Genomic DNA, 25,315 nt, shown 5'->3' with positions numbered 1-25,315 from the left:
GTGGCCACTAGAGAAATGTTAATAGATGGAACATTTTTTTTCCTCTGCAAAGTATTGTGTCTTGCCTCTTGAGCACGAGGAGAGGAAAGCAGCCTAATGAACAGTGTGTCAGTATTGTTCAGGGCTCTCTAACGAACGGTACCTTTCAAGAATCAAGTAAGACGGTGTTGCACACAGAGCACATCCAAATTCCCTCATAATATAATTTCCACAGATCTCACTTTTATGCTGCACAGGCCCTGTCTATGTCTTTGATGTCCTTGCATCTTGACAGCTCCAGGACCAGCTCCCCTTTGTTTAATGCGTGTCAGAGGCTATTAGAGTTCATGTTGGATCCAGTTTAAAAAGCATCGGTTTATCTGTCCCCTCCTGTCTTATGCTGGGAATATAATTTTCTTTTAAATCACGTTTAAACAAAAATCTAAACTCTTATTAACAATGACAAGTGGCTCGTGCCGTTTCTGCTTTACCACTCAGAGGGGAATTGACTCAAGATGCACTGAGATGCTTTAAGCCAACAAGGGTCAGCGAGTGCAGCATGAATAAGATGGCTCATTCTAGTTCGTTCGCCTGATGACTCACCTCTCTTATGTGAACAGTAGTCTCTTGATAATTAAGATGAAATGCTACAGTGCAACAATATAGCTAATAATAAACATCAATCTGAAACCCTGTTGTCCAGCTGAAGTATAATAGTTATATTATTGGAAATTATATCATGAAAATTGTGCAAAACCTCTTTTGTGAACACACTCATCACACAAACCTTCTAAAGTTTCAAGTTAAATGTGCAATTTTTGGTATAGTTACAGAAATACATCTACTTATACTCGTTTTTTCTTGAACTCAAATACTCTTAGACTCAAAACAGATTTCTTCCAGCTTTTGATGAGGCTTTTCATGCTCTTCTAGAGTAAGATAATGAGACTACTCAACACATTAACACATCCGATTACAGAAACATAACCTACTTTAGAAGAAACCAGCCATGGGATTCTCTAAAAGGCCTGTTAGGCTCATCGGGCAAGCACAGTTGTTTTTTTAAGTTTCAAAGGAAAACGCAGCACATAAGTCACTGTACACACTCTTATTCCTGTGGTTTGTGACAGACGTGACTGAGCGCGTTAAAGCTGCATGGTAGCCAGTCTGTCCCAGTTCTGTTCCCTTTAATCAGAGGGATTTATTCACAGCGTCTGAGCATCAAGCTGCAAGAGATCTCTCTGGCTAATCTCACCCATGGCTATGGCTAACACGCGCATTATGTGTATTAGAACTTACTATATCTCACAGAGTGTTTGGAAAAAGAACAACACTAACTCACTACAATAACAATGAGCATTCATGGTGCACTCTCCAAGGAGAGGTCAGGGGTCACAGTGCAGGAGGTTTTGCTCAATGATACTTCAGCAGGGCAGATGCCACCTTTTGATGCACTGAGTCCTTCCCTAGTTTAGAAATACAAGGTTTACATTTTCACTCACATGATCAGTATACACCAACAACAGCTGCACATACGCAGCACAGCAAAAACTACACAGTAAAGAAGTAAAGGCTGAAAAAAACATGATCAAACATGCCTGTTTGTTTGGGATGCAATAAGAAAGATAAGAAACACTTCTTGATGCATTCTCAATCATCCAGGAAAGTAATTCTCCAAAAGTTGATTCTGTTCATCTGGACGTAGCGTTTTGTGGGAGAAACTCATAACGCTACATCCAGATGAACAGAATCAACTTTTGGAGATAAGAAACACTTATTTATCATAAAAGATCATGATTAATCAAGATCTAATAAGGAGCTTAAATACAGACTGAATGTAACTATTTTGGTGTGCTATTATGTGCTAGCATTTATATGCTGATATAAAGATTATATCAACTGCCTGCTATGCTGTGTTATATACGATGTAATTATAAATTATAAATACATATGTAACCATTCACACTGGACACGTACAGATTTTGTAGAGTTAGAAAAAAAGAAGGGGAATTTGCCCTTACAATTAAGGCTTTTATTTAATATCACAGTAATTTGATTAGTTAATTGTGTGATTTTGTATTTTTTTTAAACTTTATTTATTAATGAATCGAGTGATTTGTATTTATATGTATGTATTTATTCATTTATTTAGCAATTTTGTAATTTGACAGGCTTCAGTTCAAGTAAAGTACTGATTATTCTTCCTCAATAATAAAAGTTATTAATAAAGACATTATTGGAATTCGTTTAATGTGTTTTATTGAACAAACTCAGCCACACCAAATTTCTTTTAATGGTATATCAATAGTGAGGACTTGCATTTCATAGGAAAGCTCAGATACACGAGTGGGTATAAATGAAATCATTTGAGTGAATGTTTCTTTTCATATTGTAGGAAGATGAACGTTACCAGTGGGATGGGATATCTGTGCTCCCTTCCCAGCAGCTGATTATAAGACCAGTGTTTGAATTTCCAAATATCCAAGGTCTTCTAATAGCACTTCATCAATAGAATTCCAGTCTTTCACCTAATCCTGAGGTCTGTTTCAACAACTAACTAATCAGAGCAGTGAATGGTCAGCTTGCGTACACTTCCTGTGACAGGGCTGCTTCTCTTTAATTAGCTCCATTTCTTTCAATGCAGAACAAACAGCAACATATGCCACTTGGTGAGAGGCGTCAGTGTACACAAGAACCGGCTAGAGCTGCACCCATAAACACCTGCTGCATTCAAAACAGACGAGTTGGACGTGATGCAAAAAAATGATAGAGCATCACTGAACATGTTCCGCATGTTCTGTTTATTCTGGTGTCATATCAGATCATGTAAAAAATACAATTAGTTAAAGTGATGGCAATGGCAGTATTGCATCCCTCAATGTAACAGATTCACCAATACAAGCAGCTTAAAACATAATTCAAGGAAAAATATAAAGTTGGTTTTTTTTTTTTAACACAGCACTTCTTGAAAAAACAAAAATATATGAATTAATTTACTTATGTGATACTAATTTATTTTATGAAATCATTTGCCTTCATATAAGCCGAGTGTGATTACACTCTAATGATGACGTCCAGATCAAGGCAAGCAAATATAACTCTCATAGGCTGATGTCAAACTAATATGAAACACAGATTAATTCATTATTCTTAATTTATAATTATTATATCATTATAATTGAATTAATTTATTTGGTGATTCACAACCTTTCCACCTCTCTGTAAGAGATTGAGCTGCTAAGTAGCGCCCATGCTGTGTATTTTATCATTACAATATCCTTCCTTGATAACTTTATTAAAGAAGCACAAAAGGCAGTTAAGGCAAACGCAAATATCGTCGTAGCCACATCACTTTTTTGCGAGCAGGAAAGGTCAGAGGCTTTGATATCCAGGGATAACGTGAGGGGAACATTCTCATTGTCAATCTGTTGACAAGAGATAGAAAGCCAGGGAACTCAGGAAATGAACTGAAGGGGGCTTTGATTGCACCCACTAGCATCACGCGTCTTTATTAACACGCCTTAACCAGGCGGATCTGAATAGGACGGGCCTTGGAATCAAAGGATGGGGACGTGACACTGCACACGCATTCTTCATCCCTTCATTATCGCTCATCCTCCCCCAGCAACAACCGCTAGAACAGTGTTGGGGCCATTCTGCACACTTGTGACAGCTCAATTATGATAACCCTGGCTTTAGAAAATGCACTTAAAGCACATTGAAAGATCAAGTCACAAAATCATAAAAATTAAACGTCTGCTGATTTTGACAAATTCCTTTTAATCTTAAATAGTCTTCTAATTTCATTGATGCGGTCCCTCAATTTAAAGTTTAATGTCTGTTTCTTGGTGTAGAAGAGACTTTTATTAACTCCTCAGTCTCTCAAAGAGAACATTTCCATGTCAGTGTTTTATGTCAGTGCTTTATAAAAGCCCTTTCACAGGATGTGACCTTAAGGTTAATCCAAAATTCAGTGTGAGGGAAAATGTTATGTCATTTAAAAGACCAACACATTTGTGGGCAAAAAACAAAGAAATCACTGACATCCAACATCAGGCTCAGACAAATCTGACATGCCTCAGTGCCAGTGATGTGTATAATATGCCATCCACGCAGCGAACAGCCTGCTGTGTTGTGTTCACGGAGTCAGATCATATCAACTCTACATGAAGGACTGGCAGACCGACAATAAGGTTTGGCAGGGCAGCAGGAAACATCTGGGCTTCACCCTGATCTCAGTGACATGACACGCCTGGAAGCGAGGCTCCGAGACAGAGTAGCGAGCACAGTGCAAGTCAATGGCTACAAGCAAGCTTGACAGGCCAAGCGCGATTACACTCTAGCCATTTACAGCACAAACAGGTCATGACGTCTAGATCAAGACACTGGTTACCTCAACCTACGTGGATCATGGGTGTAGCTGACGCTCAAACACATGTTTTGTTCTGTTTTTTCTCCCCCTCACAGGGCGATCTGTCTCACGTACACTCGGGATTTCCATTAGAAAGAGCGTTCACATCAATCCAAGCTTTAATTAAAAAGCTGCTATATTCACAGAGCCTTCCTGAGCTTTGCTGGAAATGCGCAGGTTTCCTGCTCTTCTCCATGAGTGGGCGAAATGGGGTATTTGGAAACCAAATGAGTTCATTGTTGCCAGGCTCAAGCCTTTCATCTAATTTTATTGTCCTTACAAGAGTGACTGTCACCCTCTGGTAAACACTTGATGTTGTCATCAGCATTAGCATCATTACTCATATGCTTAAAAAGGTGAGCCCATATACTTAGCTCAGTTTTATCTTAAATAAATATTTATATATTTTTTAAATTTAATTAGATAAAAATCTAGATTTAATCAAATATACATACTTTTAGAGTATTTAAGAGTGCATTTTGAAGTATTTTAGAAGTAAGCATACAGCTTTGTTAATGTTTGGTTAGAAATTTCTTGTCTCAGCCTGTGAGAAGATATTTTCTCCTGTGTGTGTGCCTGACAGACACAAGGAAAGAAAAAAGAAACAGTCAGAAGCATTTAAATAACCAAAGTGAGTTCATTTACTTATAACCAAATATATAACTACTACCTTATATAAAAAAACACTTAAAATTGTGGTTTGACATTATTAAATTTTAGTGCCAGTTGGCTGTCTTAAAAGCTCTAAATTGTGTTGACTGAAGTTGAATGTTAAGAAAAATACTTTATTCCTAAAGAGTCTGGAATCAGAACGTAGTATTAATAATGACTTGAATTCCTCATTGCAGATTATTCAGCTGTTTTTTTGCAATTTCTACATGAAAAGAACTAAAAAAGGCTTAAAGACAAATTACTTTTAATTAAACACTGTCTGTAATTAAATACAAAAATAGTATTCTTAAAAAAGGCTTAAAAAAAACAACTTTAATTTTCCAGACTTAGCTTAAAAGTAGCTTATAATATTCAAATACATGACAGTTTGCCATTCGTGATGTTGTCCTTCCAGTGGAAATGCAAATAGCTCGTTTTGAAGCAGGATCTTTGGAGAGGAAATACTGGCTGCTATAAAAAGCAGAGGTGAGAGTCTGAATGAGTGCTGAACACTGATCTGCAGGGTGCTTCAGACGGGACACTGTGTCCTTATCACATCTGCCAACTGGGGATCAGCCTCTGACAACACGGTCTGCAGGTGCTGAAACTGCACAAGAGGAGGAAGGGCAGGGTGGAAACATAATGTTTATTTTCCACAGGAGCTGTGGGAGTATGGCAGCAGTCCATCACACATCCTGATCTGACACGACCTCTAAAATAAGTCTTTTGCTGTATTAATAGCATTACAGGTCAACAATTTCTGCCTACAGTTTACATGTATTGCAACATCTGGACAAGTATTATGTGATGTTTTTTAAATAGTATAGTAGTATTCTATCTTGAAAACCCCCCAAAGGTGTTAAAGTATTAGAAATTCTGAGCATTTGCTTTTTATACCCAGTGAAGAATGTCATTGTTCATTTTGCTATGAATCAATCTTTTTTCTCAGTAAATCTTTTCAAAATAATATAAATTTGAATTTTAATCGGAAGGTTTTAGGATTTCATGATGAACTGTGACTCACTGTAACATACCTACAAGGACTCCAGGTCTTAAAAATCTGACTGTAACTCTGTAACATGAGTTTGTCCTTCTCAAGTAAAAGCAATAAGTCTGTGTTAAAATATTTAACAAATTGTCCTGCTATTTCTGACAAAACAACAAACAGTTTGTTGTGTTTGTGCAAATGAAACCTCAGTTAACTTAACACGGCCTAAACTCCTTTGAACGGTATCTGTTCACATGTACGTGTCTCATTGTAAATGAACCATTTAGAAGGAGCACTTACTGAATTCTTAAACTTGGGAAGTAAAGTGGCAGCAGCTGCGAGGCAGGTTTTCTCTGTGAGGTAAACTTTCTTCACCAAATCTGCAACTGTGTCCTAAAATGGGGGGAAAAAAATCCATATCCAAACCTTGGTTTTTACTGGCTGCTGATTAAAATGATCTGGCCCACAAAAGTGAGCAAAATAAATTCCTTAAATATTACCTTCTGAATGTGAATGAAGAGGTCAGCCAAAAACTCTGCTGTGATCTCTGCAACGGTCTCGAGGTGCTCATCTTTTTCATCTTCTTTGTTTGCACTGCCGTCTTTGCACTCATTTTGGTACTGGCATACCCGCAAGATGCTCCCAATGAGAGGCAAACCTAGAGGTATTCAACCAAAAACGCAGCAAATTAAAAAAACAAAATAATGTTTATATTCATTCATCACCCAAAAAACTGAAACTGCACAGATGGGTCATCCTTTTCAAAGAGACTAAAGCCCAAACACTTCCACACAGTTTAGTCTTTGTTTACTGTTTGCAGTCCTGTTCACAGCTTAATGAGCTCAGCTGAATGTTTGGGAACACTGGTGACCTCTGGTGGTGTTTTAGGCCTCAATATGACAACAGCTTAACAGACAGACAAGTCAAATTTTAGGATGGCACTAAAAATCATACCGTGATATACAGCAACATTCGTTTAAACTAATTATTCAAACAATGGGGTGACCACAAAATCTGCTTTCTTCACTTCCTGTATGGCTATCAAGAGGACTTATTATTATCTGCAACATTCTCTGTGCAGCTAAACATCAGTGTAGCTTTATGAAAACTTACTTGTGTCACTTTTGCTGCACCACTCATCGTGACATTTATAAAGAGCCTGCAGCACAGCAAGTGCTTGGACCAGAATGCTTTTCTGTTCATGCAGTACAACTGGAAGATCATTTGGCTGGCAGAGGTCCTCACACATGACATCACAGACAAACTCCCACACAGATTTCCCCGGTCCATCAGAAGCAGCTAGAAGAAATACACAAAGTCTAATTTTAAAAGGCAACCGCTTCTCTATTGTTATCTGATAATGGTTTAAGTACAACATTTCAATAAAGACCTTTCAGTACTGAAATGCCTCACCAAAAACCTGAATCCCCTCATCTATAGTGGTAAGTAACTGGAGGATATGAAGGTAAACCTCTAGGCCATTCGGACTCTCTGATCTGTGAAAACAATTTAATACTGTGGATTCTTGACAATCAACCTCACCTTTAATTTCACAAGTACATTGTATTTAGTTTAACTCTGCAGTAAGAGCCTGGTTAAATGATATATGTCATCAAAAACAGTAATACAAATACTTCATAAAACAGATTCAGATTCCCACCTGAGCTGCTTGGCTGCTTCAAGAAGACATGAGGTCATCTCCAGATGGCTTTCACCATCATCCCCCTGCTCCTCATCAGGCTGAGCTGTGATCCAACTCTTCATTAACTCTTCATCAAGGTCAAACAATTTGTCAACTAGTTCTCCCACCTTCTCAAGCAGATCCGCTGTAAACACATTCAGTATATACTTATAATGGTAAGTTTACAACACACTCATGTCAACAATAATTATAAGCGTCACAGGGACTTGCAGTGTCAAACAATACAAGTAACCAGGTTATTACTGGAGAAATGGACTAAAACTGGAATTAAACAGAATAAAAATAAATACTATTGGTGGAGCTGCACATGATGAAACAGAGACTGGAGCGCACAGATGTGTGCTGTCGTATTCGCTGAAGCCACAGTGAACAGACATCTTTCTGAGAAAGACAGGTCAGCAGCAATCTGCAAACATCATGAGGAAATATGAATATTTCTCGTTCCGTTTCTCTATTTCACACGTCTACATAAAATGCAAATCTCACCTGCTTGTTTCCAGCAGTGTTGGAGGATCTGTATCTCCCAGAAGCAGCAGCAGCACAGACCTGTGGACACAAAGAGTAGATTGAAACCCATTCATGTACAAGATAGGTAGGGAGCTCTGGGCCTCAAGGGCCAGTGTCCTGCAGGTTTTGGATATCACCCTGGGTCAACAAACCGGAATCAAACCATTAGGTCATTACCAGACATCTGGAGAACTTGTTGAGGAGATAATTTAAACATTTGAATCCGCTGTGTTGGATAAAAGACACACCTAAAACTTGAAGGACACTGGCCCTTGAGGCCTGGAGTTCCCCACCCCTGATGCACAACATCTATCAAAGAACTTTTTTTTTTTTTTTTTTTTTTTTTACCCACCCCAAGTCCTCATTTTGGCTCAAAGTCATACAAGTTTCAGGAAAACACGAAATATTCCCAAGGATTCCCACACTAATTTCCTAGAGGAAAAAAAAGAAAGCATTGTATCAGAAATGTATTAGAAAAAAAATTTATTTTTCAGGATTTATTCTGGTAGAGAAAGTATGCGTAAAAAAAGGATTTCACTCACTGTAAGTCGTGGACAACGTGATTTGGCAATCACTCCTAGAAGAATATCTGCAGCTTTAAATTCCTGCAGAAAACCAGCCACATCCTACAAACAGGTGGTAAATAAATATTCAGTTAGTAAATATATAAACATTTAATTAATCACTTTTAACTGCAGACCATGTGAAAGCCAGGCAGGTAGAAACCAGCTTTATTTGCACTGCTTTGTAATTAAATTCTTTAAATGCAAAAAAGATAGCTATTATAAACTTGGTTGTAATAACTCATACCAAAACAAGGTGTGATAAAACCAACTTGAGTTTGTTGACAAAACTACTTGCAGTAAAAAATACAAATGACATGTCTGTAGTTTTAGTCTTTGTAGATATGTCAATATAACCTGCCTGTTTCCTGAGATTCATACTACACTGTGCAAAAGTCTTGAATCAACCCTCATTTTGTTATGTTTTGCTTCCAGCAAGCCAACCTTCTTGTAATTGTTTTAAGTGGTGTTGAGCAACAATTCTCCAGACTTTCTGGTTTTCAAAGTTTTTATTTGAACATTAGCTGATTTTTCATCAAGTGTAGCTTCTGTCATCGTTTGGTGCTGCACTTCAGCCAGTGGTGCTGAGGATCTTGTCAAAACTGATGGAATTATAAACACAGAAAAGTAACCATCAGACTTAAAGCCACCATGAAATACCATCACCAGTGCAGTGAAATTATACCTAGGTAGATAAAGACACAATGGAACACTTTCAGTCATGGACTAACAGGAAACAGACATCAAAAATTTGTGCTTTGATTGTCTGGAGAACTATTCCTGAAGCCTAATTATAGAAACGACAAAAAAGCTGCCTAAGAGAGTTCAGACTATGTTGAAAAATAAAGGCAGTTATCCCAGATGGTTGGCTTTCAGAATTATACAAAATCTGTTTTTGCCTTTTATAGTCCATTTCTGTGTATATTTGCAGTTGTTTCACTTAATCTGTGCACCTATTTCTCATTTTCCAAGCAAAATATAAAAAAAATGAGGGTTGGCTCAAGACTTTTGCACAGTACTATACACTGACATGACTACAAGTCAGCTGCCTTCTCAAAGTATTTTATTTTATTGTAAAACCCATTCTCATATCTCACCCTTACACACACCCTCCATATAATAATTAGTAAAGCTAGCATTGACACAAATAAAAACTAAAAGTAAACATCTTGAAATGATAACCAGAACAGCAAAGACGTATTAGTGGATCTTCCTTACGATCTGTCACAATTCACAGGTCACATAATAACCATTGACAATAAAAAGTATGAAAACTGTGAAAACATCATCGTAATATAACTGATGTTAGCATAATGGTTACAGGAAGTCCCCAGCCACACCTTCATAATGTGGGAGCCACTCCTTCCATGATTGTGATCAATATAATCATGGTAACATGGCCTGTATTTGTATAGCGCTTTACTTAGTCCCTAAGGACCCCAAAGCGCTTTACACTACATTCTGTCATTTACCCATTCACACACTGGTGATGGCAAGCTACATTGTAGCCACAGCTGCCCTGGGGCGCACTGACAGAGGCGAGGCTGCCAGACACTGGTGCCACCGGGCCCTCTGACCACCACCAGTAGGCAACCGGTGAAGTGTCTTGCCCAAGGACACAACGACCGAGACTGTCGGAGCCGGGGCTCCAACCGGCAACCTTCCGATTACAAGACGAACTGCCAACTCTTGAGCCACGATCGCCATTGAACAGGACACAAGCTGTATGCATCATGTGTGACAGAGCAATATTTTAAGCTTTAACATCATTTGGTATTTGGGAAGTTTACCTGCAGAAATGCAAATTCTATTGTTATTTTTCAATTTTTCTTTAACGAGTGATTGATTTCTCTGTTCTACTGGGCAGTATACTTACCTCAATGCCACTTGTTCAAATGAAACTATTCTCCTTTAACAAGGAAAACAAACAGTGTGTGGTCTTTGGAACACAGAAGAGAAAGTCTACCTTATCCATCGCCATATCCCACACTCTGCACAAGTCTTCCTCCTCATCATCAGATAGCTGCATTGGACCTTCACAGCGCTCTTCTGAATGCTCTGTGACCATCTGCAAGACAATTTTACAGACATCAGCAAATGCTGCTGTAACACTGCACACTTTCACCTACCAAACCAACAAACCGATGCATGACTTAAGTGCTGAATGAAACGTGCAATATTTATCACTTCAGTTTACACCAGCAGCCTGCCTACATGGATGAGATGAGTCAGGGTGCTAAAAAGCCAGTGCTTGCTGTAAACAGTGTCTCCAATGGCATCCACATCTTCGTCCTCCGCTCCATCTGCTGCGTCTGGGGGTGGTGATGGGTTACGGTCCATGATAGGAGACTGTGTTTCAGCTGGAGGGGATGAGCTCTCTTTCTCCACTTGCCCAGCACCATCAGCGCCACCATCTGAGGAAATAAACCAAGGAACGCATTACAGGAATGATGAAGGAGATTATCAGCCAATATTTTGGTGTTTCTGATTTCTACAAACTTCTCCGTAGCACTTGATGTGAAGGCTCAGTGATTATTCAGATCTCTTCAGATTGAAACATTTTACATCAATAAATGGCAGCAAAATCTAAGTCATTTTACCCCTTACTTCTGTTAATACCCTAACAAAAGCACTTGATCCTCTATCCGCATATGTACAACTGTAGTTAAAAAGCTTGGTGTTTTAATAGCTACTTCCTTGCATTTACCAGCTACAAAAAACTTATAAATAATTATCCATGCTTGTATTACCTCTTATATAAAATACTATAATTCCCTGTACACACGTTAATCCAATTCCAGTCATTCTTGATTGCAATAAGACTGTGTGACACAAACAAAATGTTAAAAATCCTGATACAAATCATTTCTTATCCCGATAGCAATGCATATAACAATATAGTGCATTTTCCGTAAAAATGAGGGAATAGTTTATATTATCACCACATCGAAACTACTATTTATATTTTTACATTTAAATTAAATAATTAAAAATGAATTAAATATGGGCCTTACATGGCATTATCCCGTTGTGACACACATTAGCTGACCCCAGTCACGCAAGAGCTTCCTCAGCTATCATTACTGCTCCTTTATGATTGTTAGAAAACTAGCTTGTCTGCAAATATTGACTACAGAGTGTCCAGTCTCGGATCAAGTGTGCCATTAAGCTCATACAGAGATGCGTTGTTCGGCTTGTTGTTGCAGTGCAGCATGCTACATTGCAGATTTCCTCCAAAACTTCGGCCCAACACTCATAATGTGAACGCAACAACTCAACTTGTTTGAAGTGTCTTCGGCTGGGCGTCGTGCTCCTTAAGTCTAGTGTTTTGAACAATGCATGAAACAATATATTTATAGATGTAAGTTGTAATAGCCGCATCTCTCAGGTCTGTTTCAGGCCATTGCTGGATTTTGAGTCAGTTATCTTTTTTTGTTGTTGTTTGGGTGATTGATAGGTCAAGTGTTAAGTGACTTAACAAACAAAGAAACAAACAAGGAAAATATTTCTCAGAAAATAGTCAGGTACAAAGACTGGACTAAACCCTTTCTCCTTGGAAGCAAAATATGGCCAGGATGGCTCAAGAATTTGGTAACCAATACATTTTAATAATTTTTGAGAGCCCTTTAAGGATCAGCTGGATGATATATTAGAGATCGATTATCTCCATATATGTCCTCATATTCAGCTCCCAAACCACACCTAAAAACCCAAAGTGGCTGGGATTTCTCTGTTATAGCCTGCTTGACTGTTGTGTTGTCAAGCCTCATAGATTTTTTTTCCCCCAAGTGCACAGTCAAGGTTTTTCTTATTTACTCTTTTAAGTTTTAGGTTTTTATTTCACTTGTTTACTTTACCTTTCCTTTTCGTTATAATCGTGCTTTTGTTTACGTTTGCCTTTTACATTAGACGTTTGCAATGAATCGCATTTTAACTTGAACTTGTTTTTATGAGTTGTTGTTTTAAAGTGTGCCACATACGCGACAGCCACTGCGCTTGACATGCTCGGAGCATTAGAATGACGGCATACCTTAATTTTACAGGTATTTATCCGGACAAGGAAAAGGCAGCCATCCCTCCTGGCACTTTGTCGTTAACGTAACGTTAAATATACCGTGGCAGGGTTTGAATACAGTTTATAGTTCACCACACAAAGCTTAAACAGATTACAGTAAATCTTGTTGTATCATTTCAGTGTCATGCTAAATATTGAAACGCTAAATATCAAGAAACAACAAAGGCACACCCAGTAAAAGGTAAAGGTGGTGCTTATAAATACTAAATGTTGTCCATTTCACGTTCATTGGTTAAGCTAACAGCTATAATTAGTTATTAATGGTGGATTTCTATCTAACTTTCGCGGGCAGACGCACACTTTTTAACTCACCCATACTGACCGCTCTTGACTACCGTTATTAGCAGGTAATTAAAGGCAATATCATCGGATGCTTTTAACTTTTCCACCACAGCAAGCCGCTCGGTTGTTTCAAACAGCCTCCATTTAGTACTAGTGGGTATCTGCGCATGCGTGAAACCAGGACCAAGCTTCCTGCCACCCGCAAATAAATAACGCCATCTGCAGTGCGCAGACGGAACTACGTGTCCACATGTGAGAGAAGCGAAGCTCCACATGCATTACAATGGAAACTTTAAAAAAAAAGTTTTTAATACTATATTTTTTATTTTTTCCATAGTACACCAAACTATATAAGCAATACAAATGTATAATTTATAGATTAAAAAATGTTTTAATCTATAAATGTATCTTTATAATCTCAAATATATTACAAAATTTGACTCATATCTTAAGAGCGTGCTTAAGTTGCTTAAGGACTTTATTTTATTGGTTTAAGCAGTGTTGAAACAAGTATCTAATGTTAAATAGTATTATGTCAACAGGGACCCACCTCTAATCAAAATTGTCTTGGAATAATTTGATGCGTGTACTGTCCTCCCTGAATCAGCACAATGTATACTCTTAGACAGGAATAGCAAAAGACTTCTCATCATGCAGCTGTCCTCACTTGGGAGTGGTTCAAAGCCCTGTTTGCACTAAGAAGAGCTTTGCGTGCAAAATAACATTTGATTAAACTTGTTTATCTGTAGATACATCTAATCACAGATAGCCTGGTTACATCCCTGCTCACCAGAGGAATGACTGCACCAGCTTCAGTAATTGATGACTATACAACTGCTTATACTTGTACTTGTGACGCACAATGCTCAAAAACTCTTTGACTTTTGCATGTAGGCAAATTTGTAAATTTAAAGCAGTTTGTAAAAATGCACATTTCTTGAAATTTGTTGTTAAGAAGAAACAAAATACATCACAGGACATCTGTGATTTTTGGACAGTAGAAATTTAATAGTGAACGTAAATCATCATAATCATTCTTTGGGCATCTCTGAAGCTGCCCATCTTTAGTTTTTCTCTCACCAAGCTACTGATCTTTTATCCCATACAATTATTTGGTAAGCTGGGCCCAAAAGCCAGATGTTTGGTAGAATTTGGTAGAAGGTGTTAAACGTAGCCGAATGTGTTCTAAAAGCAAACACAAACCTACTGTCCAGACTGTGTGTGAGAGTTGAAAAATTTGCAGCTTAAGAGGCCACCAGAGCTCATACAGTATCATGCAAACGTGATACAACACGTCGGCAATGGTGGTCACCAAGGATGTAGACCAGTCAGTTTATTTGCACATCCTGTGCAATTCATGAGCCACAAGCAATTTAGATAGTGCCTTACACACTCTTACTGCACTACCAAATATTAACTTTAAGTAAGTAATATAATTTTATGATATGTTTTAAAATCTATTTTATTGTCAAATGAGAATGTCTTGATTTTATGGTAGCATTTATTGTTTTGTAGGAGTTTAGTTGGATTTAGATATTTTAAATATTGCGAAAACAAAAAATCTTCACTGGAGCTGTGTGGTTGAACATATTATAATTTCATTCGCAATTCTGGATATCAAGATATGATCACTGTCCCACAATTTTCTTTGCAGAGATGATTTTTTTATTTTTGTTTTATTCACTTTATTTTTTTCTTTTCCATGTTGGATTGAAATAAAGTACAACAGAAGACTTGAAATACATTTAAAAGTTATAATATGATAATTCAAATATATGATAATTCAAATATAACATGCAAGACCAAGGAAGCAATAACTCTGTCTGGGGCTCGTTCTAAGTAAGCTCTAGCCTGTATGTTATACTGCATTGTTAACAGCTCATTTCACTGAACTAGAGCATAGTTTATTAAATTAATCTCAAGTTCATTTTTTATTAGCATTCGTATTATTAGATGAATATGTTATAAACAGGGAAAGTTAAAGATTAAGCTCTCAGAGTGGGAGTTGTGTTTGAAGGCCTAATGGGCGTCCATCCAGCCATTTTTTAACCAAGTGTCACAGGCTGGGTCTCTGTACCAGCGTTTTGAGTTTTATTTTGTATTTTTGAGTCTCTTATGTTAGGTTTTTGGTTATAAGTTCATGTTTTAGGATTTGAGTTTAGGTTTTTCATTATTTGTCACCTGTTTCCTTGGTTTCTCTGTTTTTGTTTCTTGTCTAGTCTGTCATGTGTTTTAGGTCTGTCTCCATATTTCCGGTTTATTTTGAAAGAGTCTGGTGTGTTCTTGTCATTGTGTTGAGTCTCACTTTCCCCGTGGCATCATTATGTTTATTTCAGTCAGCTATTTCCCCATGCGTTCCCACTTCCCCTGGTCACCTCCTGTGTGTGTGTGTATTTAAGTCCTCTATCTTCCTTGTCCATTGTCAGGTCATCTGTCATGCTCACTATAGTTGTCACAGTTTTTTTTTAATAGTTTTCATGTTTGTTGCTGCCATCAGTCCAAATAATGGCTCGTTTTTTTTTGTTTTTTTTTTTTGCAGAAAACCGCAGTACCTCTTCTGGGTCCTGTAGTTAAACACACCTTGCCGTGACAGCAAGTGTTGAATTCAGTATTATGCAGGGCTGGACTCTGTCCCAGTGTACATTTGGAAAGATTCCAAGGCCAATTTACAATCACCATTTATTTACCATGCATGCTTTTGGAGCACCGGGAGGAAACCTACTCATGGAACAGAAACAACAAGAAAACACAAAGATGCTATTAATGAAATCGAGTTTCTAGTTTTCAAAAAGTGGCGGGATCTTTTGAGAGATCTCGCAAAAGTTCATCTTATTTTTTTTTTCTCCCATGTCCCTTGCAGGGCTCCGTACTACTCTGACACACCTGGAAGATTATTATTTTTATAACTATTTTCTATCAATAGTTATATAAAGCAATGTGTTTGGCAGCCTTGCAAATATTTAGAATAACTGCTCTGAAAATGCACAGGGGTGCAGTAATCACATCTCTACAGCAAAAAAAGGGTTCCAAACCCCGAATCCTAATTTCATTTGTGAAGTGGGACATGTTCTAATTTCGTTGTGCTATTGTACTAGGTATGACTGTGGAACGGCAAGAAAGAGTTGTCTTATCCAAGTGCTTTATTTACATCTACATCACTTGCACTTCTGTAGGATGAAATTATTCCAGGAATTTGTTGTTGACTTGTGTGGTAAGGTACGTTTAATACATCTGTGAAAGACTTACAGCTTTGTATTCATTAACATATGGTAAATGATTGGCTGCTAAAACAAGAACTAAACCAAAAAAACTGAAATCACTCTGTGAGGCAGTGACAACACAAAGTCCGGGAAAATCACATCATATGCATTCAACCCCAACAGACATTAAAAACACTGTCATGGGACAGCGGCAGCAGACTGACTCAAGTGATCATGATTTCCCTGACCACTGCTCTGAAATTATTGATCTGACCAGTAGAGTTCCTAAGGAATCCTCCCAACTAGAATCCCAGCACAAACTTCCAGAAGATTTAGAAGTTCGTCTTCCAGACATAGATGATACAGTTACATGGAATCCTGAAGAGGACCTCGTCAGAGCAGATGGTGATGACACAGTCGTGATAACCCTGAATTATGTCAACAGTGAGGATCTCACACAGGTAAGACCATGGACAGTTGTGGGTGAGGTGGTTTAGATACTTATGTAAGTGTTACAAAATATGGAAATGTATTTATACTCAAATTCTGTCATGATCCTGGGCCATGTTGGCCCAGCATTCTTAGTTTTCATGTATTCTTGTATTTTGTTCTTCATTTAGGCCACGGTTCCTGGGTTGCTCTGTTAAGTTGTTCCTTATTTTGATTTCCCCTTGTGACTTTTACCCCCTGTGTGCCCCTCTGTATCTGCGAGCCCTCGTCTCCCCTCCTTGTGTTTCATTCAATGTTTTCCCCAGCCCGTTATGTCTGTGCTCTCTCTCTCTCTCCTCCTGTCTGAACCTCTGTGTACTTCCTGTATTACTTTGACAGTCTCTCGTCAGTATGTTGGGCATGTTGTGTTCACTCCTGCCCTGTCTCGTTACGATTATCTGTGTCAGCTGTGTTCCCCGTGTGCTCCCACTTCCCTCGTTAACCCTCTGTGGATTTACGTCGGTGTCTCCCTCAGTTCTGTGTCGCGTTCTCCCTCATGACTGTGTGTGATTCTCCCTGTGTTTTCTGGTGAGCTTTATATTTAGTTTTTCCCAGTTTAGTTTTCTATAACTTGTGAGCTGTTTTTCCAGCAATAAAGCTGTGCTTTTTGAGTTTATCCCCTGTGAGTTTGCGTTTGGGTCCAATTCCTGCCTGCCACACAGCTGAAAACATGACAAATTCAATAACTTGCATAGTTCTGATTTTAAAAAAGTTGATCATGCATTCCTGCTTTGACAAAATTTAACCATGACTGATATTTTCTGTACTATTACTCTTTGGAATCTCAAATGAAATAACCTACAGTACTGTTCTATTAATCAGAATTAATCTCTTGGGGGTTTTTTTAAGCTTGATTTTGTTGCAGCAATAATAAAACATTTTAAGTAGTAAGAAGCAAAACAAGATCTGATAAAAACCTGTGGAATTCCACTGTAATACGTCCTTTTACACTTATAAGTGAGACATGTAGGCTCAAAATAATTTCTTAAAATCTACTGACATATTTTGCAGACTTTTTAAGAACATTCATGATTTTGAATAGGCTAAGGTAGAAGATTGAAGAAGAGTCTCATAAACTTGAAGGTTTAAGGTGTCTGCTGTCAATTAATGCAGTACTTCCTCCTTCAGAATGCTGACCTAAATGGATTACCTATGGATGGTTTTCTGCTCCCATTGTCTTCAGCTAATGGCTTGCTCACACCACATATGCAGTCCATACACGAGGAAGAACCCCAGATTGCACAGGTAAGATGGATCAATTCAGGCAACCATGAACACCTATCTTTACATACTGTAGAGATGCCAAATTTGCACGCCATTTTCTGAGAATATGGCAGTTTGTGGGTCCATTTGAATTAAAAGGATATTTTCAGTTGAGAGACAATTCTGGTGTTTAAAATTAAGATAAGATTAAACAGGAAATTTAGTCTTGAAATCAAATTATTTACATAACACAGTACTGACACATTATTTTGGTGTCACTATTGTGTTCTCTACCTGTTTTGCACAGAAGTGAGTCTTCTCATACTCAGCATGTAAAGAACACTTGTATAATTTTCTGTGAGGCATAGGAGGAACTCCATCAGGCCAAAACGGTAATGTTATATATAAATTGTTAGTGAAACCATGGTTTGGGAATGGAGAGACAACTAAAATTAGACAAATAAATTTCAAACATATTCAGAACATTGATATTTTGGAATCTATATAATGTATTTACATTTCTTATGGAATGTGCATGTTTTGTCTTGTACCCAGGACCATGGACTGAATTTCATCGCACAAGGTTTGCCTTTTGATTAAAGCAACCATCTTTCCCCATCGACTTCAGGAAGTTCACAGAGCCCCGTGTGTCAATTCACAGGACAAAGGTTGTTGATGATCTTTTGGCTGTATTTATGGACAGTAGCATAACGAATGTGACTTTAAAGATGAACTTTGTAAATGAAAATGCTGTTGATGATGCTGGAGTGTCAAGGGAGGTTTACACTGCATTTTGGGAGCAAATTTTGGAACAGCGTGAAGGTGAAACCGAACGAGTTCCAAGGCTGAGGCCAACCTTTTGTGATGCTGAATGGCAAGCAGTTGGGCAGATACAGGTGAAAGGCTTACTAGACCATGGTGTCTTTCCAGTGAGGCTGCCAAAGGCTTTCATTTTAGCTTGCATCCATGGAATGGACTCAGTTGATGTAGACATCATGATTACGTCGTTCAGGGTTTTAATAGTTTTGCAATTTTCATTAGTTTTTATTTTTATTTAGTTTTGACTTCAGATTTTCAATTTTATATCAGTTTTAATTAGTTTTTACCAATTGTTTGCTAGTTTAGTTTTTATTTTTTTGAAAATCCTTAGTTTCAGTTTAGTTTTGATTAGTTTCAGTTATAGTTTTAGTTGTGTTTGCAAAAATTAAGTGTAACAAAATCCCAGTTTCATCATATCAGTCATTCTCTTCTGCTTATCCTTGGGTATGTTGCTATTCCAGCTACCATACCCTGCACCCTGGACAGGTCGCCTGTCTGTCGCAGGGCTAACACGCAGAAACAGACAACTCACATTCCCACCTATGGGTTCTTTAAATAAATAAATAAATAAATAAAGGCAGATGAACAACCATTGATATCAGGCAACTATAAAATGTATATCTTGGCCCCAATGAGACTATTAACTCTTGCAGCACCGGGTGTTCGTAATTTTGGTTCAAGTGAATTGATAAACTTTTTGAAGGCAATTGACTCACACAGTTATGTAGATATCCCCGTCCTGTTGTCTCGGGATGCATCACGCTGCCTTGCCTGGGGTTAGCGTCTGTTTCTGGGGATGAGGGTTGAGTGTGCTCCCTTACCTTCTCAAGGTAAGCTAGGTTAGCCTTCTTGTGTGAGCTTTTCAAGTGCACTTTAAGGTTTGTGGGATTTTTTTTTCCTTTAGAAATGTCCCTCATAATTTGTCTCTTTCCACTACAAGACACTTGCTTTATCCAAAACACAGTCATATTCAAAGTAATCCCAAATTGGACTCTGGCGCTTTCTCCCGACCTTTCCTGACATGATTCTGCGCGTGGACGGAGCAGCAACACAGTAGTGATGGGTCGTTCGCGAACGAAATGGCTCTTAGAGCCGACTCTTTGACGTGAACGACGCGAGCCGTCATGTGGGGTTTTTTTTTTTTTCTTTCTCTCACCCTCTCTCTCGCACTTTTTTTCCGCTTCACTCTGCACGCCAGTCTTGTGCTTTACGCTGGGCAGAGGGGGGGAGGGGCGGTAGTTACACTCAGTAGCACAGGAACAGAGCCAGAGAGAGAAAGAGAGCCAGGGGCAACAACGTCACATTAGAAAGGTATAGTAATCATCCACAACTATTTTCGGTTGCAGATGATAAAGGATTCAGAAAGTTTATTCATGCAGGTCCATATGACAGAGAATATGCATGTTCTTTTTGTTTTCATATTTTAATTTATATTTAATTGTGTTGTGGTTTGCAGTGTTTTGTGTTGTTTTCACTTTAAATTTGTAAAAGGAAAAAGCTGAAAATTCAAATAGTTAAAAGTTGAAATGTGAATAGTTGATTTTTGTATTATATGATTTATTTATTACATTTTATGTGGAGTGAATAAATAAAAGTATATTTACGGTGGCCCCTAGAGACAAAGCACATACAAACTTCAAATCACATACGAACTCTGAAGCATGTACAAACTCCAAAACACGTAAAAACACGTACAAACTCCAAAACACGTAAAAACTCCAAAACACGTAAAAACACGTACAAACTCCGAAGCACATAAAAACTCAGAAGCACATAAAAACTCAAAACACGTACAAAAGACAACAGAAGTGCTCCAGGATGCTATGGCGCAGTGTTGAGCTTTTGTTATCTTGTGGCTACACAAGCCAGCAAGTACCAACGACCGGATTTGGTGTGTGGTAGTAACAGGTAAATGAACTTTTTTTTTTTAATTATTTGAATATATATGAGTGCCTGTGTATAAATACACAAACAATACACACATGCTTTCAATTGTGTAATTTAAGTGATCTAGTAGCACTGCTTTGGAAGTTCAGTTCATGCTAGAAATGTGTTTTGAAGTTTGTACGTGTTTTGTCTCTAGGGGCCACCGCATATATTTATATATAAACATATATAAATAAAACCACTTTTTTTTACATTAGTAATTCCTTTTGTGCATAATTTTATATTATTGTTAATAATAAATTAATTAAAGCAACAAAACAACCTGAAGAGCCGGTTCGGAGCCGAAAGAGCCGGCTCTTTTTAGTGAGCCGGCTCTTTTTAGTGAGCCGAACCGAAAGAGCCGGATCTCTAAAAAGAGCCGGAAATCCCATCACTACAACACAGACGACTCGACTAACGTACTTGCCACCTGCTGGCATAATGAGACACAGCAAGAAAAAAAATCTGGAAACTAAACTTCATTTTCACCCTTGACTATTGTATGACACGCACACATCAATGAAAACTAAACACATTTTTGCTATAAATTCAGTTAATTTTAGTTAGTTTTGTGAACACTCATTACAGTTTTAGTTAGTTTTCCTTTTTTTGTTTTTATTTCAGTTAATGAAAATGTTTTTTCACTTCTAGTTTTCGTTATTTCGTTAGTTTTCGTTAACGATAATAACCTTGACGTCGTTTCTCAACTATCTCCCTCCTGTTGAGAGATCGGCTGTTGAGAAGGCTCTCCAGGGCACAATGGATGAAAATGATGAAGAAGACCTGCTTGACCTTTTTACAAGGATGGGTTCTCACTTCCTACCACCTAAGAACAACATGCAGCCTGCCATTGAAACAATGGCTCATAAGGCCATTCTCCAAGAGTCAAAGTATATAATGGATTGCTTCTCCACACCCATGGCATATGTCTGCAGCTGAAACTGTCAGACAAGGAAAGTGTGTTGTTTCTGTATGAGACAAAGAAGGCCACAGGCAAAAGAGTAGTTGATCTGACCAGTAGAGTTCCAAAGAGTAGTCACAGTAGTCTTCAACGCTATGTAAAAAACGATGATGAAAAAAACCCTGAAGAAATCCTGCGCTTCTGCACTGGATCTTTTGTCATCTGTGTTGACAAAATTTTGGTTTGCTTTAATGCTGAAACTGGGCTCAACAGAAGGCCTGTTGCTCATACCTGTGGAGCCACCCTTGAAGTATCATGCACTTACAGTTCTTATCCTGAATTTCGCACCGAGTTCGACAATGTCCTTTCCAGCAATTACTTTGAAATGGACATCATTTGAACTTGATGGGTGTAGTAATTGTTACAGCTGAAATTGTTACATGTATTATTATACTTGCGTTCATAAATTCTGGCTTTTTTAAAAATTTGTCATTGAAGCATTTGATGCATTCATTCAGTGAGCAGTCGTCAATTTAATTTTCTGATGGCTTAGTTGTATGTTACCTCAGATTTCAAAAGGAATGTTTATTGTTTAAAATACTTTGAAAATGACTGCATATTTCACTTCTGTTGAAACCAGGTTTGAGGTTAGTGTTAAAGGGACAGCTCACATTGAAATCAGCTGTACACATTGTCATTGTTTTTGCCTTAGCTTATGCTTTTACTCCTGCCATCAGCCCGAATAAAGGCTCGCTTTTGTTTAAAGTTCAGCGTCCTCTCTCTCATTGTCTGCTTTTGGGTATGTTCTCTCAACACACCGGCGTACCCCGCCGTGACACACATTTTCCTTTGGCCTGCTGTTTATCCATCAAGATTATTTTGGTGTGAGTTGCCCAGTTTGGGGAGATATTAGCTGTAGAGATGTCTTTCTTTCTTATAAATATAATGAAACTGGATGGTGCTTGCCTTGTGGTATAACAGCTAAGGAACCCATGAAAAACAGGTCAGCTGATGGGGACACCAGTAATTTTATATCCAATCACACTGTCAGGCCCCTCACATCACATTTCCTTCTCCACTGTCCAAAAATACATAAATACATTGCTACTAAGCATTAAGTTCCATTGGAATCAACAGAAAGGTAGGCTTCTACGGTCAATATCTCTAAAATTAGGCAACTCACACTAAAACAATCTGGATTAATGAATAGTTCACCTGGCGAGAAGAAAAATGCGTAAATTTGATTTTAGGGTGAAAGGTCCATTAATGTTTGTATGGTTGAGAAAACAGTGATTGAAAGTTAATGATAAGATCCTGTTTACTAATTCTATAAGCTGATGTGTGAAACATGGCCTATAAAAATCATCTTGTAACAATAAGTCCTAGTCTGCTTGATTAGCTTCCAAAAGGTTTACTAGTTGTTCTTTTCACAAGTTATCTTTTTTCAAAGGACCTTGCCATAATGTAACATACAGATGATCTACATCTGATCTGTTTAAACTTGTTATCAGATTTCAAATTTTCTTGAATAATCAAGATTGTAGCCCAGGATTTCACACTGGATTTAATAACATATGTAGTTAATTAGAAAGCATTGCTACATTTTTTTTTTTTTTTTTTTTTTTTTTACAGATTATGCATTTCTACTGCCTACCCTTCTCTGAAATCAAAGTGCTTGGGAACACAGGCAGTCCATACACAGATATTGTCGCTATGCTTTTCTGTCATTTGCAGTTTTGTTGTCTGTACTACATAGTCAGAAAAAAAGGGAATTGATTACACTTCACAGTTTGTCTTGTACTTCAAAAACGCATATCATCCTTACAGAAGTGGTGAGTGTTGCCAAAACAGCATTTGAATGAACTTGCTCTTCATCAATGGGACAGGTGGGTACAGAGAATTTAATATCCAGCTGATAAAATCAGCTTCAGATAAATTCAGTAACCAAAACAGAATGTTTATGTCTATCAGAAGTTCCAAGAGTTCAAAAAGTCACTATTTATTTATTTATTTTTTTCAGTTTTGTTTAACCAACATTAAAAAGCCAAAGCTAGTCTGGAATCATCATTTTAAAAAATGTTACCGCTTCTGTAGGCGTCCTCCTTGGCCTTACGAAGATGTTGGAGTTTAGGAGTGAACCATGGTTTATTGTTGTTGTATGTGCAAAAGGTCTTGGTTGGCACACACACATCTTCACAAAATATATGATGCCACAGTTTCCGTCAGTCCATCCAGATGTAGCTTCAAAAACAGTCCAATCAGTACAGTCAAAACAGTCCTGCAGTTCCTGCTTTGCTACGTTAGTCCACTACTTCACAGTTTTGACAACAGGCTTTGCAAGTTTGAGTTTTTGCCTATTACCTGGAATAAGCTAGACCAGGCAGTGATCAGAATGTCCCAAAGCTGCCCGGGAAAAGAGCGATAGACACTTTTTAAAGTGGCGTAACAGTGGTCCAGTGTGATGTTGTCCCTGGTGGGGCAGTCTATATGCTGTCTATATTAATCAAGTTCGTAGTTTAGATTTACACTATTAAAACCCACAAGGACAACTGTAAAGGAATCTGGGAATTTTCTTTCCAGGGTGGTCAGCCAACTCACCTTGTTTGCATTGGCCTGAGTAGGGATATAAACTCCAACCAGCATGAAGGAAGAAAACTCCCGCGGTGAATAAAACAGTTTGCAGTTGCTGAAAAAAGTTTCCAGGTTTGGGCTGCAGTATTTCTGTAACACTGTGACATCAGTACACCAACCTTCATTAATGTAGAAGCAGACTCCACCACCCTTTGTTTTCCCTGAGAGCTAAACAAAGGGTGGTGGACTAACTGACTAAAATGTTAGAAAAACTTTCAGAGTTTATGAAAAAAAGATAAGAACTATTTTGAGATGACTGCAGATCTCTCCAGAGATCAACTGCTGAACCAACCACACAAACTGAATTTGGTATGAGTGACCAAACGCGCAGAAAATTAACAAAAACAGGGAAAACTGCAAGAGAGCGCAGTACTGAGGCTGCCATCCTCAGCGCCATCCTGGCGTGACATTTTTAGTCTCCTGCTAAAACCAGGCAAAGACCCTGTATTTCCCACCAGCTATTGTCCAATATCCATATTAATGTTTACCTTGAAATAATCTGCAGCTCTCTCAAACAGAGTTTGTAACACTCAGTAATGTAGCAGTGTTCATTTTACTTCGTGACCGGAAGTGGAGTTTGGACCTGGAAACAGCTCATGACGTTAGACTTAAAGACTGGATTGCAAAATGGTAAGTGGATCTGTCAGTCAGCTTAGCCCTGTAAAATCTGAACTATGAAATATCTGCGAGAAATTGTTTTGATAATGGACTGTTTTGCTGTCCTTTAGACAATATTATCCTGCTCTTGCTCTTGACGAAGGCGGTCGCACTTTTCTCCTCTATTCCTCCTCTCCCTTAGCTTCCCTGCTTAGCCTCTTATGTCCTTGTCTAGTCTCGTGTTTTTTGTATTACTTTTCCCTGGAACACTCTCTCACAGTCTGTTCTCTAAAACCTAAAAGAGGAATTATGGATTGGATCAACTGGTCCCTAAATGCAATTGACACCCCTTTCTCAACGAGAAGTTTGGGCTCGGGTGAGCCTGACTGCT

The 25,315-nt window shown here is 38.1% G+C and overlaps 1 protein-coding gene and 1 pseudogene across 1 annotated transcript; one reads left to right on the top strand and one right to left on the bottom strand.

Moving 5' to 3' along the window:
• Nucleotides 1-2,221: 2,221 nt before the first annotated feature.
• saal1 (serum amyloid A-like 1) lies at nt 2,222-13,339 on the bottom strand. Its single transcript, XM_084933643.1, has 13 exons — nt 13,189-13,339; nt 11,016-11,215; nt 10,768-10,869; nt 8,781-8,864; nt 8,591-8,670; nt 8,218-8,277; nt 8,022-8,137; nt 7,690-7,855; nt 7,443-7,525; nt 7,143-7,328; nt 6,530-6,687; nt 6,330-6,422; nt 2,222-5,648 (listed from the first exon to the last, which is right to left on the bottom strand). Exons 1-13 carry the CDS (start codon nt 13,190-13,192, stop codon nt 5,571-5,573), a joined length of 1,410 nt encoding a protein of 469 aa, XP_084789769.1. The 5' UTR covers nt 13,193-13,339; the 3' UTR covers nt 2,222-5,570.
• Nucleotides 13,340-16,522: 3,183 nt separating this feature from the next.
• LOC146382743 (uncharacterized) lies at nt 16,523-22,096 on the top strand (annotated as a pseudogene).
• The last annotated feature ends 3,219 nt before the right edge of the window (nt 22,097-25,315 follow it).

The sequence above is a fragment of the Perissodus microlepis genome, chromosome 7, assembly GCF_051167445.1.
Source record: "Perissodus microlepis isolate ML-2025 ecotype Zambia chromosome 7, ASM5116744v1, whole genome shotgun sequence".
Classification (NCBI taxonomy): domain Eukaryota; kingdom Metazoa; phylum Chordata; class Actinopteri; order Cichliformes; family Cichlidae; genus Perissodus; species Perissodus microlepis.
Note: the sequence above shows the minus strand (reverse complement) of the source record. Positions and strands in the feature narration are given on the sequence as shown.